General features: G+C 45.2%; 2 protein-coding genes across 5 annotated transcripts; one reads left to right on the top strand and one right to left on the bottom strand.

The window, feature by feature from the left end:
- Positions 1 to 612: 612 nt before the first annotated feature.
- On the bottom strand, positions 613 to 8,867 carry LOC310780325 (keratin, type II cytoskeletal 8-like). Of its 3 annotated transcripts, none has more exons than XM_083640896.1 (9): positions 8,512 to 8,867; positions 6,679 to 6,887; positions 6,481 to 6,541; positions 6,034 to 6,129; positions 5,737 to 5,901; positions 5,193 to 5,318; positions 1,636 to 1,856; positions 1,138 to 1,184; positions 613 to 1,011 (listed from the first exon to the last, which is right to left on the bottom strand). In XM_083640896.1, exons 1-9 carry the CDS (start codon positions 8,779 to 8,781, stop codon positions 887 to 889), a joined length of 1,320 nt encoding a protein of 439 aa, XP_083497022.1. In that variant the 5' UTR covers positions 8,782 to 8,867; the 3' UTR covers positions 613 to 886. The 3 variants fall into 3 exon arrangements, with proteins under 3 accessions (XP_083497022.1, XP_083497024.1, XP_083497023.1); XM_083640898.1 differs by having other exon boundaries at positions 614 to 993; positions 1,125 to 1,184; positions 8,512 to 8,866; XM_083640897.1 differs by having other exon boundaries at positions 614 to 993; positions 8,512 to 8,866.
- LOC310780326 (deoxyribonuclease-1-like) lies at positions 6,367 to 18,951 on the top strand. Of its 2 annotated transcripts, none has more exons than XM_083640900.1 (11): positions 6,367 to 6,406; positions 9,947 to 10,006; positions 10,691 to 10,774; positions 11,528 to 11,616; positions 11,722 to 11,808; positions 12,679 to 12,791; positions 14,525 to 14,637; positions 15,284 to 15,441; positions 16,638 to 16,734; positions 17,022 to 17,136; positions 17,871 to 18,951. In XM_083640900.1, the coding sequence occupies exons 3-11, from the start codon at positions 10,694 to 10,696 to the stop codon at positions 18,005 to 18,007; spliced, it is 990 nt and encodes a 329-aa protein (XP_083497026.1). In that variant the 5' UTR covers positions 6,367 to 6,406; positions 9,947 to 10,006; positions 10,691 to 10,693; the 3' UTR covers positions 18,008 to 18,951. The 2 variants fall into 2 exon arrangements, with proteins under 2 accessions (XP_083497026.1, XP_083497025.1); XM_083640899.1 differs by lacking the exons at positions 6,367 to 6,406; positions 9,947 to 10,006 and adding exons at positions 10,016 to 10,083; positions 10,181 to 10,298.
- Positions 18,952 to 19,786: the final 835 nt, after the last annotated feature.

Here is a 19,786-nt window from a genome sequence, read left to right as displayed (position 1 = left end):
AGAAAGAGGATACCAAATGATCATGCAACTGAGCGGACGTCCATCTTTTATTATTATCATTATTATACTGGGAAATTATTGTGACATTCAACATGAAGACAATACATAGATTATAGATAATACATACATTCACTTAAATGAGAAAGTGTATCCAAACGTTTGACTAGGACTGTACGTTCACATGTGGCTCATTTTGACTTATTGTGGATGACAAACAGATGAATGTACAGGTACAGTTAAATGACCATGGCATTGCAAACCCGTTCTCACTCCGAGCGCATAGCATATTGACGCTTTGTCCCGTCCCTTGTGCGTCGCTTGTTACTAACATGGTACCCTTGAGCGACACATGAAACGACTTGGGCTTTCCGACTAAACTCAATGCAAACCCATGGAAGTAATCTTTGACGCTTATGGCAACTGCTCCCCCATTAGCCTAACTGCTCCCCCGTTAGCCTAACTGCTCCCCCATTAACGTCTGGAGGAGCTAACCTCTCCCAGACCCTAACCCTAAACCTAACCTCTCCCACCCCATGCCTAAACCTAACCTCTCCCAGACCCTAACCCTAACCCTAACCTCTCCCACCCATGCCTAAACCTAACCTCCCCCAGACCCTAAACCTAACCTCTCCCACCTCCCACGCCTAAACCTAACCTCCCCCCAGACGCTAATGGGCGAGCAGTTGACTAATGGGCGAGCAGTTAGGATGATGGGGGCGCAGTTGCCATAAGCGTCAAAGTTGACTTCTATGGGTTTGCATTGAGTTTAGTCGGAAAGCCCAAGTCGTTTCATGGGTCGCTCAAGGGTACCATGTTAGTAACAAGTGGCGCATAAGGGACGGGATAAAGCGTCAATATGCTACGTGGTCGGTTGTTCTGTTGTTCTTTAGTTGTAGGAGCAGTCACGAGTCACCACTGTCTTGATGAGAACTGGATACCTGTGCTGCTGCTGCTGCTGCGGCTGCTGCTGCTGCTGCTGGTGGTAGCTGGGCACTGGGGGGGAGAAGACAGCTGAAAAATGACACAAACACACACACACAGGGCAAAGTGATATATCGTTTCACCCGTGCGATAGTGCTAATAATGTAACATACTTACATACAGTACGGTTGTAGAATACTTACTTTTAGTACTTACTTTTGTTGGGCACCGTCTGGATGTTGACAATAGACTGCTGTCCAATTCTGTGAGTGAGAGAGGAGGAAACACACTGTGAGCAATGAAGCAGTGGGAAATAAAAAAGTGTGTGAACTATGGCACCACAAATAGCCACAAATCAAAATAAATTAGATGTTCAGAAAAACTTTAATTTAACTTTCCTCATACACCAGTTTGATACTACTACTTAGTATGATATACATAGTTCATAGTGTATATTATACACTATGAATTTATGTCATAATAATAAAGACTAGAAATCCACACGCTTCTCACGCGGCATGCAAGCCGGCAAAGTGGAGCGAGACCTCGAGGACAAACCAACAGGGCACGGTAGAAATTAGATTTTTTTTAGTTGATATTATGCAAATAAAAATGTGGGTAAACCGACTATGAGATTTAACTCTATCCCTCATATATCACCAGCATTTAGTTTGATGCTGCTGAAAACATTAAGCAGTTAAAACTCATGCTTACCTCTCCTCCTCTCCCTCCAGCAGCTTCCTGTAGGTGGAGATCTCGATGTCGAGGGCCAGCTTGACGTTCATCAGGTCCTGGTACTCCCTGATCTGTCGAGCCATGTCCTGCTTGGCCCTCTGCAGAGCCTGCTCCAGGTCCCGGACGCGAGCCTTGGCGTCCTTCACCGCCTGCTCCCCGCGCCCCTCCACCTCAGAGATCTGGTCTTCCAGGTTGGCACGCTGAGACAAAATAATACAGGGATGGTACCAAGGTTTTTTTTTTTTACAGTTCCACTGAGTTTGATCAGATCTACAGAGGATTAGTTTAACACAGTACTTCAGGAATAACTGCCATCTGGTCAACGTGACACTTTTTTTACCAACGCAATAGTGTCACAACCGTCACGAAAACTTTACATGTGTGTACTTCAGATCACAAAGAAGGCAGAGTTCAAAAATAGGTGTCTTGGTCCACACAAGGGGTCCAGAAGTAGGGGTGTAGGATTAGGAAACAGGGAAGGGGCCACTTTACACCCCTGTTGGCCCTCATTCGCTTTAAGTCACGGGCGCCGTAGGCGGCTGGTGTGATCCCATCACCAGATGATCTCTAGTTTTGTTGATTCTTTAATTGTGAATGTGTCACGTCAGTTATGAATTTGGCTTGTGAGGAGAGACGCAAAACAAAACTGCTAATGTTGACATTAGGGCCTGTAATAGATGTGTGAATTAGAGGATTTGACTGTTTCATAATCACGTCTTTGGCTTTGTCTCATCGTACGACTGATCAGCATGGCAGTTGGCAAATATTAGCCAGACAGTCTTGTAGCAACACACACACCAGTCTACAGAGTAAACAACAGCATGCTTTGATCCTGTCTGTCATAGCTCAGTCCTGACTGACACACAATCTTCCTTCCACAAGCAGTTATCCATTTTGAGATGGCTGACAATAGTTCAAAGCAGTGATCTGTGAATGGGTATTATCTCTGTTGTGCTTAAGGCATTAACATGCTCTCTCTCTCTCTCTCTCACTCTCACTCTCACACACACACACACACACACACACACACACACACACACTCACTCTGTCTCCTCTCTCTTTCTTTGTTTCCTTTTCTCACACCAGTCTCTCTTTCTCTCTCTCTCTCTCTCTCTCTCTCTCTCTTTCTCTCTCTCCCTCCCTCCCTCTGTCTTCCACGGATGTCTGTAAAATAATCTTTGGTACCAAATTTCTTATGTTGACAACGTCCTTGTGTGTGTATTTTATATCAGTTTCAATTAGTCTCTAGGCTATAAATTGGAGTATTTTCTTTCAAATGTTTTGTCTATGTATCTGTCCTTATAGACGGTATGTGACACCTGCGTGACACCTGCTGCTCCAAACAACAGGGAGGAGCCGGCTGAATGTTTTGCCACTCGCTCCCGATTGAGGGGGCGTGTTTTCCGGTGGGAAAGTGACATCAGTGCATAGTTACCCTCTATTCAAATAAACACTGAAACTAGAAGTACGCTCCACCTGGAGCCTGTTGAGCTCAGCGATTTCTGACTTGCTGTTGCGCAGCTCATCGCCGTACTGGTCGGCCTGAGCAGACATCTGGTTAAACTGGTGCAGGCAGAGAGCAGAGAGGATGAACGGGTTAAATAAGTAGTAATTATCACCTTTCTTTAGGCTGGCCCCAAGTTTCACAGTTTCTGTGTGAGTTTATTGCACTTGGCCTGACTGTTTGAACTCTGCTACTCCTCCCATTAAGAGGAAACCTGTTTTATGAAGCTAAGCGAAAATTCTTTAAGAGAGACTGTAATGTCATTCATTCACTCACTTTTCATTCATTCACTCTCCTAGGATAAAACTCTAGCTCTCATACCCACTCCTTAATCAACCTGCATTTTCCTGTTTCTAGGAGAAACCCTTTAGTTGTCACTGGCACTCATTCATCCCTCCTGTCCTCATTCACATCTTTCCCTGTCAGGAGAAAACCTTTTAATGTCATGCCCACTCATTCATAAAACTCAGTCATCAATCACCCCTTTCCCGCTTCTACCTAGCGTCACTGTTTGTGGGCGGTATCATTTAGATTAAGCCAATCAGAGCATGACACATCTTCCCATTCAGCCTATCATGGTCTATACTGTCATAGCTAAAAACCTCCTGTTTCTCTCTGTCGTCTCAGTGGGTTTCAGTACGTTCCTGCGTCCCTCCTCCACCCCATTCTCCTCCAGTCCTCTCTGAGGTCTTCAGATTCAGAAGCCTTCTCCAGCAAGACCAAGTCTACTTCACCACCACCAGGTCTAGACTCCACAGGGGGGATATTCAATCTACTCTGGCTGCATCCATCTACCCCTGCTGATCATGACGTCATAATCAAGCTGACGTCATGATGGAGTCTAATCGCCAAAAATATATCTATTTATGTTCCTACAGGCTCATGTATCTAATCATCTAATAAATCATTGTCATTCTAGAAATGTGTCTCTCTGGTTGAAATTACATCTATACCAGTGCTGACCAATTTGGGGCCCGCGGGCCAAGTCTCACAGGAGTTGGCTGGACTTGAGACACTTTCAGGTACCACAAAAGGAACTGATATTTTTTTGGCAGTGGAGCGAACCAAACAGATCAAAAGTAGATTATTATATTGAAATGTTATTTTAGATTTAGAATGTTAATTTTCTATAAAACACAATACATTTGAATGTAATTCCACAACGTTTATTTTTGGCCCTCGGGTCCTCCACCCAGATTGAGTTTTGGCCCTTCATGGGAAAGAATTTGGGCACCCCTGATCTATACAAATAGCCCTTTTAAATGTAATTATTCAGACTAGAACAAAGCGCCCTTCGGGCATTTCTAACTTTGTCCCTAACCTCTTCCCCCTGAAGGGCTGTGTCTGGAGACCTCCACCAAGGCAAATACTCCACCCCACCCCTCGGACCCCGACTCTATGACCTGCCTATCCCTAGCTCTGGCCCCTGTTACCTAGCCCCACCCCTGTCCTGACCACAGCCCTCCCACCACACACACACACACATATATCTAGCCACTCCCCCTACCCACCCCTTGAACCGCAACACTAGGACCTGCCTATCCCTAGCTATGGCCCCTGTTACCTAGCCCCACCCCTTCCTGACCACACCCCCTCCCAGCACCGACATCCCCTAGCCACTCTCCCTACCCACCCCTCGAACCCCCGACTCGATGACCTTCCGATCCCGAGTTACAGCACTATTTTCCATAGCCCCGCCCCCTTCCTGACCACCTCCCCTCCCACCACCCAGATCAGATACACCTAGCCACTCCCTCTACCCACCCCTTCGAATCCCAACTCTATCTTATCCCTAGCTAGGCCTCCTTTTCCCTAGCCCCGCCCCCCCTCCCTTGACCTGACCTGGATTGGATCTACTCCAAAATTTGATGGGTTCTTCGTTGGCCCATGCTACTCCCTCCCACGAGTTTCATGAAAATTGCCTGAGTAGTTTTTCGGTAATCCTGCTAACAAACAGACAGACAAACGGCACCGAAAACAGAACCTCCTTGGCGGATGTAATGGAACGCTTATTACAGTACATTTGACTCACCTGTGCTTTGACGGCATTGATCTCATTCTGCAAGCGGCTGAGCAGCCTGTTGAGCTCAGCGATTTCTGTCTTGCTGTTGCGCAGCTCATCGCCGTACTGGTCGGCCTGAGCAGACATCTGGTTAAACTGGTGCAGGCAGAGAGCAGAGAGGATGAACGGGTTAAATAAGTAGTAATTATCACCTTTCTTTAGGGTGGCCCCAAGTTTCACAGTTTCTGTGTGAGTTTACTGCACTTGGCGTGTTTGAACTCTGCTACTCCTCCCATTAAAGGAAACCTGTTTTATTACATCTATACAAATAGCCCTTTTAAATGTAATTATTCAGACTAGAACAAAGTGCCCTTCGGGCATTTCTAACTTTGTCCCTAACCTCTTCCCCCCTGAAGGGCTGTGTGTGAAGTGTGTGTTGGACTTTTATTGTGAAGGACTGTGTGTGAAGTGTGTATTGGGCTTTTATTGTGAAGGGCTGTGTGTGAACTGTGAAGTGTGTGCTGGCCTTTTATTGTGAAGGGCTGTGTGTGAGATTGGTTTAACATCTCTTCACCTTGCTCTTGTGCCAGGTTTCGGCGTCGTCACGGCTGCGTACAGCGATCTCTTCATACTGGGCCTTAACTTCAGCCACGATCTGATCCATGTCCAGGCCTCTGGAGTTGTCCATCTGCACGACCACCGAGGTTTGCTTCAGGCTGTCCTGCAGCTCACGGAGCTCCTGTGGTAAAACAACACATACAGCAACACGTCTGTCAATACAAAACCGTTGTCACACCGTGGACAAGTCTCTAAAGTTCACACAGATTTCATTTGATCTGATGTATTTATTGTCTAATAGTTGTCTATATACCGTATCATAGAGAGCCTTGAGGAAGCAGATTTCATCACTCAGACCAGTTGCTCTGTCCTCTAGATCCACCTTGGACAAATAGCCAGAATCCACATCCTAGAGGAGAGAGAAATGCTTTAGCAACAAATAAATCAATCGTCAAACAACCTTTTCACACGCTTAATTGTTTACCCCATTTGACCAAGATTATACGTGCACTTTCTTTTACGTATGTGGCAAAGATCTTATCACTATAACTGTAATAACAGATCTGATGGCGGTTCCAGGCACACCGCCAGTTGCTGAAAAGCAACTGGCGGTTGACACGTCATACCCAGCTGTCAGTGCGACTGCTTCTGAAGAAGACGAGAGTTGACTCGTCGAAACTGTCAAGGTAAATAAATAACATCTATAAATCCTATGTCAGGACACAAGAAAACAAAAACGTCTGTAGATCTGATGACATACCTTTTTAAGCAAGACAAACTCATTCTCTGCTCCGTTCCTCCTGTTGATCTCATCCTCATACCTGGAATAAGCCAGAAATAATAACTCACTCAGCAGTTCTAATACCTTAGCCAGGGTCACTGTATGTGTTAGACTTGACTTAGCAGTTGCAGGAGCAGAGTACAATACAGCTCAGTGTTTTTGGAGACAGAGTCTTACTTGTTCTTGTAGTCGTCCACATTTTTGTGCATGGCATTGTTCTCCACGTCTAGTCTGTTCTTGTCACCGGAGATAGCATCCAGCTGTCGCTGCAGGTTGGAGATGTAGGCCTTCAGCATGGGCTCCACGTTAGATGTGGATGCAGTCTGCTGCTGCAGCAGATTCCATTTGGTCTCCAGCATTTTGTTTTGCTGCTCCAGGAATCTCACCTGGGAGTCAGGACACACAGAGGGGACACACGTGAGTCAGGACACACAGAGGGGACACACAGGAGTCAGGACACACATGAGTCAGGACACAGAGGGGACACACATGAGTCAGGACACACAGAGGGGACACACAGGAGTCAGGACACACGTGAGTCAGGACACACAGAGGGGACACACGTGAGTCAGGACACACAGATGGGACACACAGGAGTCAGGACACACGTGAGTCAGGACACACAGAGGGGAGACACGTGAGTCAGGACACACAGATGGGACACACAGGAGTCAGGACACACGTGAGTCAGGACACACAGATGGGACACACAGGAGTCAGGACACACAGAGGGGACACACAGGAGTCAGGACACACAGAGGGGACACACAGGAGTCGGGACACACAGATGGGACACACAGGAGTCAGGACACACAGAGGGGACACACAGGAGTCAGGACACACAGATGGGACACACAGGAGTCAGGACACACAGATGGGACACACAGGAGTCAGGACACACAGAGGGGACACACAGGAGTCAGGACACACAGAGGGGACACACAGGAGTCAGGACACACATGAGTCAGGACACACAGATGGGACACACATGAGTCAGGACACACATGAGTCAGGACACACAGAGGGGACACACATGAATCAGGACACACATGAGTCAGGACACACAGAGGGGACACACAGGAGATACACAGGAGACACACAGAGGGGACACACAGGAGTCAGGACACACAGAGGGGACACACAGGAGTCAGGACACACAGAGGGGACACACATGAGTCAGGACACACAGAGGGGACACACAGGAGTCAGGACACACAGAGGGGACACACATGAGTCAGGACACACAGAGGGGACACACAGGAGTCAGGACACACAGAGGGGACACACAGGAGTCAGGACACACAGAGGGGACACACAGGAGTCAGGACACACATGAGTCAGGACACACAGAGGGGACACACAGGAGTCAGGACACACATGAGTCAGGACACACAGAGGGGACACACAGGAGTCAGGACACACATGAGTCAGGACACACAGAGGGGACACACATGAGTCAGGACACACAGGAGTCAGGACACACAGATGGGACACACAGGAGTCAGGACACACAGATGGGACACACATGAGTCAGGACACACATGAGTCAGGACACACAGAGGGGACACACATGAGTCAGGACACACAGGAGTCAGGACACACAGGAGTCAGGACACACAGGAGTCAGGACACACAGATGGGACACACAGGAGTCAGGACACACATGAATCAGGACACACAGATGGGACACACAGGAGTCAGGACACACAGAGGGGACACACATGAGTCAGGACACACAGAGGGGACACACAGGAGTCAGGACACACAGATGGGACACACAGGAGTCAGGACACACAGATGGGACACACATGAGCACAAGGAGAATGTAGCATAAGTAAAATACTATTAACAGGTGTTGATATTTTACTCAGTGTCTATTAGACCTGTAAACATTAGGGTGTACATAATTAATGAAGTGCCAGAATGATCCCAATGAATTTAATCTGAGAACAATTAACGCTGACATTCAGCTTTCTCTAAAGTCAACAGCTTAGTGAAATGGCTTCTTACCTTATCGATAAATGTAGCAAAGCGGTTGTTGAGCCCCTTGATCTGGTCCTTCTCATTCATGCGGACAGCTTGGATGCTGGGGTCGATGTCTATGTTGAGCGGGGCCAGCAGGCTCCGGTTGACGGTCACAGCTGTAATAGGGGCCTGGTAAAGCCCGCTGCTGGACCTGGACCTGGGGATGTTGTAGGAGCCCAGGGACACGCTGCTGAAGCCCCCTGAGGAGGCCTGCCCCCCTGGGCGCCCACTGCGCTGCTTGTTCCTCAGACTCATGGTGTTGCTGTGTGGAGGTGGTGCTGCTGCTGCGACGGCCGGAGAGGTTAGAGTGATCGAGCTCTGTCGTATCTCAAATCTTTTGGATCCTACTTTATAGTCAACACAGGGTGTGGTGCGATAGTGAAGCTATGTGCCTCCCCAATGTGGGTAAACCAGTCTGACGCGTCCACGTCTCTGTCCCACCTGCCCCTTCTGCAAAAGCTTGCATTGTTTTCATGGTTGTCCCTAGTAGTATCCAGGCTCGTTCCGTGGGTTTTTGCTGTGTTACACCTGCACTTCTGCATGAGTGCATGATAAAATGGTCTTTATGTGCGCATTATGCCTTTAGCTCTTTTTCCATTTGTGGTTTCTGTTTACGCTTCTGGAAACTAGAGCATCTTAAGAGCCGAGGTCACAAACGTTAAATGAAGAATTACGAGTAATTTTTTTAGATTGAACAATTTTGTTTGCAAAGTTATAAACATTACTGAGATTTTGGAGATTGGAGTCCTGACTAGACGTGACGAGACTAGAAGAGCAGGACGGAGGGGTAAGGAAACACCAGGCCACACAGTGGCTGGGAAATCCCCCAAATCATTCACCACTTACCCTGTTTTACTAGCCAAAGAGGGTTTTAAAATGAAATAGGACCTCCAAATGATGGCTGGTTACTAACAGCTACTACAACTACTACAGTGTGGCTGGTAGAGTAAACACACTTAGCTTCAGCAGCATTTGATGGAGGGTGACACCCACCCTGGCTAAAAGTATCAAATGAAAACACAGCGTTATCTTTTTTGTAGAGCGATTTAACGATTGTCATTAAGCGTTTCACAGAAAACAAAGGACTGTGCCATAATGTGCCATAATCATTGAAAATTGATCTTTTCACAAATCTATAGTGAACTGTCCCAGATCATGGGAAAAACATTTATGAATCGTGTCTGAGGCTTTAATTGAACTCAAAACGTTATAATAGGTGTGGTAATGTGACATAATTACACTTTGAATGCCTCAAGCGTTTGTTCAATAGATTGCTTTTCTCTGACCTTTGCGAAAGTTTGCGTAAATTGGTTGCAGGCTAAACGTAAAACTGGCATGTCTTCTTCATGTCATTCAAAACTAATCCTCTGCTTTGCATTTTCTCCCTATGTCTTCCTTTTGAGAGCGATTGCCCAATCAGCACAGTCTGTTGGAACAAAGGACTACAGAGAATACATAAGTTCCTCCTACAACCTGGTTGGTGGGTCATTCTTGTCTTTTATGGTCGCATTCTACTGTATCTGCTCGATCTTCTTCAAGCATCATACACCGCAATAGGTGAGTACGGAGGAGGGGGACGAGGCGAAGGGGGAGACTATGGTGTGTATTGTCATGTATATTAAAACAATGTTGTTTTGTTTTTTTGTTTTTATAGAACAATAAACGAACAAGACAAACAGGCTCAGACACAGGAAAAGAAAAAGAAGAAGAGAAAAAAAATACATACATCATTGACATTTGGCATTGTAACGTGGTGCTACCAGCCGCATAAGGTGCTTATGTGCTTGTTGTGAGAGATATTGTGCATAGGATCTCACTCAAGGGGTCCATGGTAAACCATCACCCCTAACCTCAGTCACTACTCACTAGTCGTTCTTAGCCTCGTCAAAGTAGGCCAGAAATGGGTCCCAAATAGTCGAGAACCTTCTAAGCGAGTTGGATCTCAGGGACCTGAGTCTCTCTATCTGTATAAGAGAAATCATGTCCATCAGCCACACTTGAAAAGAAGGTGAAGAGGAGGACTTCCATTCCTTCAGAAGGAGTCTTTTGGCGACAGTTGTCCCCAGTGTCAGAGATTGCTATATTAAAACAATGTTGAATTAATGTTGAATAAGTTGAGTTTTCGAAAATTCTATATGTCTCTGATGTCTGTTTTTCTTATCAGATTATGAAGATTGCATCGTTCAATGTGCAGAGGTTTGGACTGAATAAGGTGTCAAATCCAGACGTCCTGTCAACACTGGTCAAGGTAAAACACACACACACACACACACACACACACACACACACACACATGTGACACTGCAGTGACGTTCCCTATAGGTTCATGGGGCTGCTTTTTGTACGTACGTGTGTGTGTGTGTGTGTGTGTGTGTGTGTGTGTGTGTGTGTGTGTGTGTGTGTGTGTGTGTGTATGTGTGTGTGTGTGTGTGTGTGTGTGTGTGTGTGTGTGTGTGTGTGTGTGTGTGTGTGTGTGTGTGTGTGTGTGTATGCTGCGTGCGTGTGTGTGAGGGTGGAGGATGTTACAAATGTAGGACTAAAGATAAGCCTACTGGATCAGACCTACGGATCAAAAAGACAAGATTGGAGTTGATATAGATTAGAAGCTTTGCAGAAAGCAGTAAGCATCCCAGTAAGAGTCATAATATTCCTTTGTTGTTGTGAAGAAGAAAAAAAGTCACTAGTTTAGTAGGTCCTGGGTCAACAGAGGGCAACTTATTATAAATATAATAAAATAAATATAAATGTAGTATGATTCATATTGATTGTTGTAATTTTTGGGAAGCAGCCAAGGAGTAACTATATATAATGACCAAGGAAAGCACGTACAACCAAATCCTGGGTCGTTGCTCCGTGTCTTTGTTGAAGTAGTAGACCAGGGGTTCCCAACCTTAGGGTCGCGACCCTAAGGTGGCGACCCGCCACACACTGATCTAAAGCTTTGCCGGGTCAAACCCGGTCCTCTGCTGTACTGACTGCTGTCTTGTTTTGTCGTGTGTAGATCGTGTCTCGATACGACATTATAGTGATTCTGGAGGTGGTGGATGCGAGCGGAGAGTCCGTGAACTTGTTCTTGAACGCGCTGAACAGGTGACGAGTCCCACTGTTCCTCCTCTCATGAAACACAGGTTCCTGGTGTCTCCTTGGTTATTATGACACAAGATGCTTTGTTTTTCGCTGTCCTGTTCCTCACAGAGCCAACACAATACACCACTACACTCTGAAGATCAGTATCCGCCTGGGAAGGACCAGATACAAGGAGCAGTTCTTATTTCTCTACAGGTGAAGTTATGTTACCAGTAGGGATGGGTATCATTATGTATTTTTCTGAATTCCGGTGCTAAAATGATACTTTTAAACCGGTAGCAGTGCCCTAAACGGTGCCTGAACCGGCACTTAAAAAAATGTAAAGCAAATTGAAAGTGGATTTTGTGTGTGTGTGTGTGTGTGTGTGTGTGTGCGTGTGCGTGTGCGTGTGCGTGTGCGTGTGCGTGTGCGTGTGCGTGTGCGTGTGCGTGTGCGTGTGTGTGTGTGGGTGTGGGTGTGGGGGTGTGGGTGTGGGTGGTGAATTTCAAGCGGCATGCTCCAAACACCAATGTGAATTTCAAGCGGCATGCTCCAAACACCAATGTTAGTGAAGGTGCGTGCGACGCCAGTTTCGGACCAGCGCGGGGGGGGGGTGCGCGGGGGGGGGGGTGCGGGTATTTCATTTAGCAGCTCAGGCATGGCACCTAAATAGAGTACTGCAGGAATGAGTCCAGAAGAGTTTTCTGAAAATCACGTAAAAAAAAAATACAACTTCGCTCTTTCATAAACTTTTGTTATTTCTATCCTTATTTCATGCATTTAACCGAAATTCCCATGCAAAAATCCCATCTACTTTTAGAGGTAAGTGTCAGAAGTGCAGGGAGGGACCTCTGGGTAAGCCTAGAAAAAGACGTCATCCCAGCGGTACTCTATTAGGCATCTAATTCTGCGTTGCAATTTGGTACCGGTATTACCGGTTGTAAAGGTAGCGGTATAGTGGTACTGGGTTTCGGGTACCCAACCCAGAGTGTTAACCTGGTCCATTCCGTCTGTCACCATGTTAGGGAGTATTAGCATCACACAATTACAAAGTTACACTAAAAGTCATTGTTGTCCTATTGAAAGGGATGATGTGGTCGACCTGATTGACTCCTATCAATATGAAGACAACCAGGAGAACGACTCTGATGCTTTTTCCAGAGAGCCTTACATTCTGCACTTCAAACCACACAACACAGGTGAGTCTCCACTTTCCCAATCCAAAGCTGTACCTGAAGCAAAGATGAAGAAATAACAGGGTGTCACAGATATCAAGCTGTTCCTTTATGTTTGCCTTGTGCGGTTTGTTGTGTTGAGTCTTGGTTGATTGCTGAAACGTTATAATGAGAGTGTTGCAATTATAAACTCCTTGAAATGCCTGAGTCTATTTATAGACTTGTTTTTCATGGTTTCCTGAGTCTGATGGTTCAACCCGCACTGCATTGCAGACAAAGGGGCGTGGACAGACAAAGGGGCGTGGGCAGACAAAGGGGCGTGGGCAGACAAAGGGGCGTGGGCAGGTTGATCAACTTTAGTCAAAAGCAGCTGTGAGAGCGGTGAAAGGGAAACTAGTGCCCTCGTGCGCAGTGCTGTTAGTTTGCTCAAGTACTGGTGTAACAATCTGATGAAGTAAACGTTTTTAAAAAGCATTGCTTCTTTAAAAATGTAGTCAAGAAGAGTAACAGTTAGTTATTTTCTTTTATGAAAGAGAGCAATGTTGGCTGTGATATTTCCTGTGCAATTCTAAAAGGATGGAGAGAGTTCAATCTAGATTCTTGTCATTGGAAATTTCAAAATAAAGTGCACAAAGTAAAGCCATCTTTCACTGTGAATGTCTCCCCAGTTTGTCAACCCTATTCAATAGAGTATAAATTGCATCCAATAGAGTCTATTGGATGCAATTTAAAACATAGTCAAGTACACTACTGGAAGAAAAAAAACGACTGCTTGAAATTAGCACAAAATACAAAAAAATGTACAAGAACACAAAACAGTACACAATTACAGTAATGTAAGTAACTAGGCATCGCTCGATTCCTAGGCTCGCCTGCTGCACGGGCTCGCTAGCTCAGCCGCTACGTGGCCTCACCCGCCCTGCAGCTCGCCGAGCTGGCCCTGCAGCTCACATACACAGCTCGTTCGCTGCGCGGCCTTGCCTGCATTATTGGCCTGCGCAGCGCACAATTGCTCAACTTCGCATCACTGATGACATCACAATTGCTCGAGTGACCAGGCATTGTGACATAATCAGTGACAGTGACATCCCAATTGCTCGAGATGGCGGACCAAATTAATCCCCAATTAATTTATGGTCACTCGCGATTCAGTAGGTCACGGGTTAGCTTGGTTCCAGCCTTAAAACTCGTAATAAGGATTCTTCAAAATGTCTATGGAGAAATGAATGGGGAACTCTCTTCCGGGGCATGACATGTCATGTGACTGTTCAGCTCTATATCTCAGGAGCTCGAGTTGATGATCCTGTAGTCTCATGATCCTGAGGTATCTCGAAACAGAGGCCATTGCCTCTCACGTTATAATAAAAAAAAATCACAATTGCTCGAGTGACATCACTGATGAGGGTGTGATAGACCGAGGAAGGAGAGGAGAAGGGGAAAGAAACAGTGGATTGATAAATCCAGAAGGAGGCAGTAAATGCAACATAAAGGATGACGACTGCTATAAAACACAGAAGAAGAAGAAGAAGAAGAAGTGACATCACTGATGTCATAGACAATGTCAGTGATGATCAGTGACATCACAATTGCACGAGTGTAACCAAAAATGTGCCCAAAATCGCAGAATCCACTTACTCCCTTTTATATCAACTTTAAAGGATTAGTCAGTTCCATCCTTGGTCTGCACAACATGTTCAGGTAGGCTTTTAGTAGAGATGGTGTTACTAGTGAAGTAAACCAGGATTGTTCTGTTGCAGTGCTGAAGGATGTAGTCCTGATCCCGGTCCACACCACACCACGTGACACATGGAAAGAGCTGGACGAGCTCTATGACGTCTTCCTGGCAGTCAAAGACAAATGGAAAACGAATGTGAGTTGCATCATCCCCCACTGCAGTACTTTAGTGAAGTATGCAGATACAGAGCAGCTGAGTTCATGACAGTTTAAGAACAGTTCAAATCAAATGGCTTACTTTTTTTGGAACTTTTTATTTGTGGCATTTCAGAGATAAAGACAAAACAGTCAGCAACATAAAAGAAAGGGAGTGAAGCGTTGTCCTTATTCACTCGTCGTTACTGACATGATTGATATCCATGGTGACCATATATCAATAAAGGTTCCTCCTTCCTGGCAGTCAAAGACAAATGCAGAGCGGATGTGAGTTGCATCATCCCACTGCAGTACTTTTAGTGAATTATGAAAATACAGAGCAGCTGATTTCATGATAGAGTTTAAGAACAGTTCAAATCAAATGCCTTACTTTTATTTTATAATCTCATCGGGTTGAAACTGGGGTGGCAACTATTCTGTCCTACAACATTTCATCAAATAATGTTGCGACATGGCCACTACTGATGTGATAGTAACCTTTCTGTGCAGGTGTACACTTGATGTTTGACCCCACATTGCTTTATTGTGTCATCTTGCCCCTGCGTCTGTACAGTAGGAGTTCAGGGATTTTGGACATGTTTTTTTCAACACACATAACTAATATGGCACTCTCCAATCTCCTTTAGAACGTAATGATCTTGGGAGACTTCAACGCAGATGGGGCGTACCTCTCAGATGAGGGAATGAAGGAGATCCGCATCCGTAGCGACAAGAATTTCCACTGGCTGATTGGCGATGATGTGGACACCACTGCAAACCTAGCGAATGAACACACCTACGACAGGCATGTGAACCATCACGCTTCAACATAAGTGATGTCCTGTTCATGCGACAATGGGGGGATGTGTCGCACAATTTGTCCTGAGGACAAATTGTCACAATTTGAAGAATTTGAAGAAAGTGACAATACAGATATATAGAACAATTTGTCCTGAGGACAATTTGTCCTGCCAGGGATGCAAATTAGGCACCATTAGGTGACAACTTTTTGATCCCAAAATAGGGCACTTAAAGTCGAACTGAACCCGTTCGTCGCGTGCGTCTGAGTCCGTTTCAGACTGAAAACATAATTTGTCTGAGATGACAGGTTGAGAGGCGGCTCATAGTATCATGTTGATGATTTTATTTGAAAATTCTGGGGACTGGATTGGGCTTTGGCCAATCCTGGCGTGTTTCGCCTCCAAATCGAGTGGGATTCAACGTGTTGTGGCGCTCCCCTCGGGAAGAGCCTGCTGACGCGAGGTTAGTGGCTGCCTTCGTGTTGCCGAGCGGAGAGTGCAGCCCGTCGGCCTGGAATCTCCGAGGTGCGACCCCTGACAACCAAGCGCCATTATCGCTATAAATGTAAATAATATTCCTGGAATGCGCGTTTTAATGAGCCAGTTACATTTCTTTGCATTCTTAGACATTACCGTTTTTGTTTTTTGTTCATGTTTCATACAATTGGCCAAGTTAGTAGTTAGTTTATGGGATAGGAATTCTGCCAGATGACAGGCAAGGCGTCATTTTCTCTTTGTTTTGGAAGAGAAAATTATCCTGAAATGAAGATTTGATTGACAGCTGCCATGTCATGATATGATTGGTTGAAATGGGGTAGAAATTTGATAGTACTAGCCTAGGTGACGTCAGCAAACTGTAGATTACTGTTATCAATGAAATCTTGAAAAATTAACTTTTGATGTGAAAAAGTGTGAAAAACTAAAGAAATTAGATTTTTGTGATTTTTTTTTGCATACATTATTAAATAGGTGCACTGCATACCCAGATATTTGAACTAAAAGAAAAGGAAAGTCATTTTTGGGTTCAGCTCAACTTTAAATGAATGATTTCAGAGTGGTTTCTGACACTGCCCTGGTATCTCACCTTTGTATGGTATGTCCCCTGGTATGTCACCTTTTTCACACTCCATGAGTTTGCATCTCTGGTGAGCACACCGTCATTACATTTCACTAACGTGCTCAAAACATGTCGCCCTCACAGGATTGTTGTATATGGACAAGACATGCTTGCCGCCATTGTGCCAGACTCAGCCAAGCCATTTGATTTCCATAAAGAGTTTTCTATGACAGAAAGAATGGTAAGTTTCTGGACGCAAGTATATTCATAATCAAAGAAGCGAAAAGTAAACATGTTGTGCCCCGCCACCAGTGATGTAGATCCACGCTTGGGTCAGTCCCATTCATTGTCAATGCCGCCCCCTAGTGACACAAAGTCAACGTTACAGTGTGACTAACAGACCGGTAGTCTCAGTCTCCCCTTTGGTGGGAGACAATTAGTCGGAGACATGAATGTACACACGTAGGCCTATGGCTTTGACACTGACCTATGACCTATTCCTCATTTACTCTGTCCACACTCCCTCAGGCCCTAAAAGTGAGCGATCACTATCCTGTCGAGGTGGAGTTACGTCACTCCTCTCCTCCCTTGGCGATTCCGAGAGGTGAATCTCCACCTGCAGCAGATGCCAGGCCTGCCAAAGGTAGAGAACAAGACTGTCATTTATTAACCAGCACTGTCCCTTTAATGGTAGGACTTGGAGCATGGTGGAGGGTTGACATGCAGGAGCTTGCCTAATCCTACAGTGTGACCTGTCAGAGTGTCTGATTTAATAAAGCAACAGCGCCCTCTGTGTAAGATGGGAGTCACTGCTCGCAAGGAATGCTTACAATCGGGGAGTCTTGCTTGTGAATCCGTTTAAACAGCCCCCATCCCAAGCAGTTCTATGATGAAGGTCCTTATTTTTCCCAAAGCACACATTCCATTACTACTCACTTACAATACAACTTCTCCATTTTTGTTATCAACCCATGTTGACAAGTTCCTGAAATAGAAGATCATCACTGTACAAACAATGGAGGTCAATCAGAGGTGGAGAAAATACATGGAAAATGGTTGAAATCCGAAACACTTTCACTGCAGAATTGCCTTGGCAAATTTTCTAGACGAGTGCTTAATTTAAGCGACGAAAAAAATATTTAAATCCGAGTAAAAAGAGAACTACTGCTGGAACTGCTACCTCCACGACCCGATCCCGGATAAGCGGTTGAAGATGGATGGATGTAAAAAGAGAAGTATTTGTTCCACTACATATGCTTGTTAAATTATATATTGTGTGTGTGTGTGTGTGTGTGTGTGTGTGTGTGTGTGTGTGTGTGTGTGTGTGTGTGTGTGTGTGTGTGTGTGTGTGTGTGTGTCTGCGTGCGTGTGTATCAGTGAGTCTGCAAGAGAGCTTGCAGATTGATGTGCTGAAATTGACCAAGGAGAACCTGCTGCTGGAACGGGAGAAGCTTCAGCTGCAGATCTCCATGTTAAAACAAAAACAGTCTACGCTGGACCTGCACGACCAATGAGAAGATCCCAAATTACAGACTACTGTTTTCTTTTGCTGAGTTTCTTGTCTTATCTCCTACTCTGGTTTCTGTGAGATGTCAGTACTTTTGTATGAATTAGAATCTACAGTATATCCAAGTTCCCTCTGCTGCAGTTCCATTTAATCACTTTTTAGATATTGGCGTCATCTAGTGGTGAAATTAGCATTTTTTAACAGCCTACACGACATGTTGACCTGCCAACCAACCAGTGGTTCTCAAACGTTTTCACGTCAAGGACGGCCCCCTAAACTGACACAAATTAGACCATGGACCCCCATTTGACAAGATTTTGTCTGAGATACAAGCGTGTAAACATCTGCAAGCCTAATACATGCTACAAGAATGTGCTCCCCCTACCCACACCTCGAATCCTGACTCTACAACCTTCCTATTCCTAGCTATGGCCCTGACCCCTTTTGCCTAGCCCCGCCCCTTTCCCTTCCACCACCCACTCCCCCTACGCACCCCTAAAATCCATGACCTTCTTATCCCTAGCTATGGCTCCTTTTACCTACCCCCGCCCCCTTCCATGGAACGGACGGACATGAGATCACAGTGACCTTGAACTTTGACCACCAAAATCTAATCAGTTCATCCTTGAGTCCATGTGGACATTTGAGCAAAATTTTAAGCAATTGTTCCTGAGCTAAACATACCGGTAATGCCTTTGACCATAGCTATCGCTGGCATTATTCCCCTTTTTGCTGGGGGGACCCTGGAACCCCCTTGAGGACCCCTGGGGGTCCTCTGACCCCACTTTGAAAACCACTGCAAAGAAGCCTACTCAGGTAGCCTACTCTTGCTTCTAATCATAGGCTACAAGTGGGCATTCTTTTAATAACTTGTATGCCTTGATCATTGTTTTCCCATGTTGCACTGAATCACTGGCACTGTGTTTTTGTATAAACAAAAAATAAACAAATATAAACATTTTCACTTTCTACCAGTGTCGCACAATATCAAGGTAAGTAAAACAGAGGTGACTTACAAGCAAGTCTCTTGATAACATACCCCATGATGCATTATTTCTACATTCGGTTTCCTCAGACAATGATATTAAAGGAGATGTGTTATTATGGATCCCATTGGAGTTTTGGGCAGAACACGCCCTGCGCCCGCCTGTGCAGCAGTCAAGCGCCGGGAATGTTAGAATGTTATGAATACTATGGGCTAAAATATATGATCTTTCTCCTCAGAAAATCTGACTTGATTGGAAGACTCAAACAAAAGCTCGAGAAAAATGAGACGATGTTTACCTGCATCAACCCCACGAAGAGTAATATTTCTGAGTTTCCTGCTTTGAAGGTCCCTGCTCATTAATTGTCTTGTTTACATAATATACTGTATATATAGAGATATTTACCAATGTTTCAATTAGACATATTATAACTATACTCTTTAGTTGGGATGCGAGGACTAATCCTTGGTGAATGTAAAAAATATATACATTTCAATTGCAAGTTGTTGCATTCAATTAATATACAGTACTTGTTTTAATTGAATTACTAATTGTTTCATCTATTTGGCTTTTCTTTCTCTCTCGCTTTGTGCTGTACTTTATGGATTCTTGTGAGTCGGAAATAAAGTTTGAATTGAATATATCCATGCAATGTAGGCTACCCCCCCCCTCTCTCTCTCCATTATTACATTAGGAGTGGGCGCAGCGTGTGTGTGTGTGTGTGTGTGTGTGTGTGTGTGTGTGTGTGTGTGTGTGTGTGTGTGTGTGTGTGTGTGTGTGTGTGTGTGTGTGTGTGTGTG

Source organism: Poromitra crassiceps, assembly GCF_964638095.1.
Source record: "Poromitra crassiceps genome assembly, chromosome: 8".
Classification (NCBI taxonomy): domain Eukaryota; kingdom Metazoa; phylum Chordata; class Actinopteri; order Beryciformes; family Melamphaidae; genus Poromitra; species Poromitra crassiceps.
This window is presented reverse-complemented; position numbering and strand designations above follow the sequence as displayed.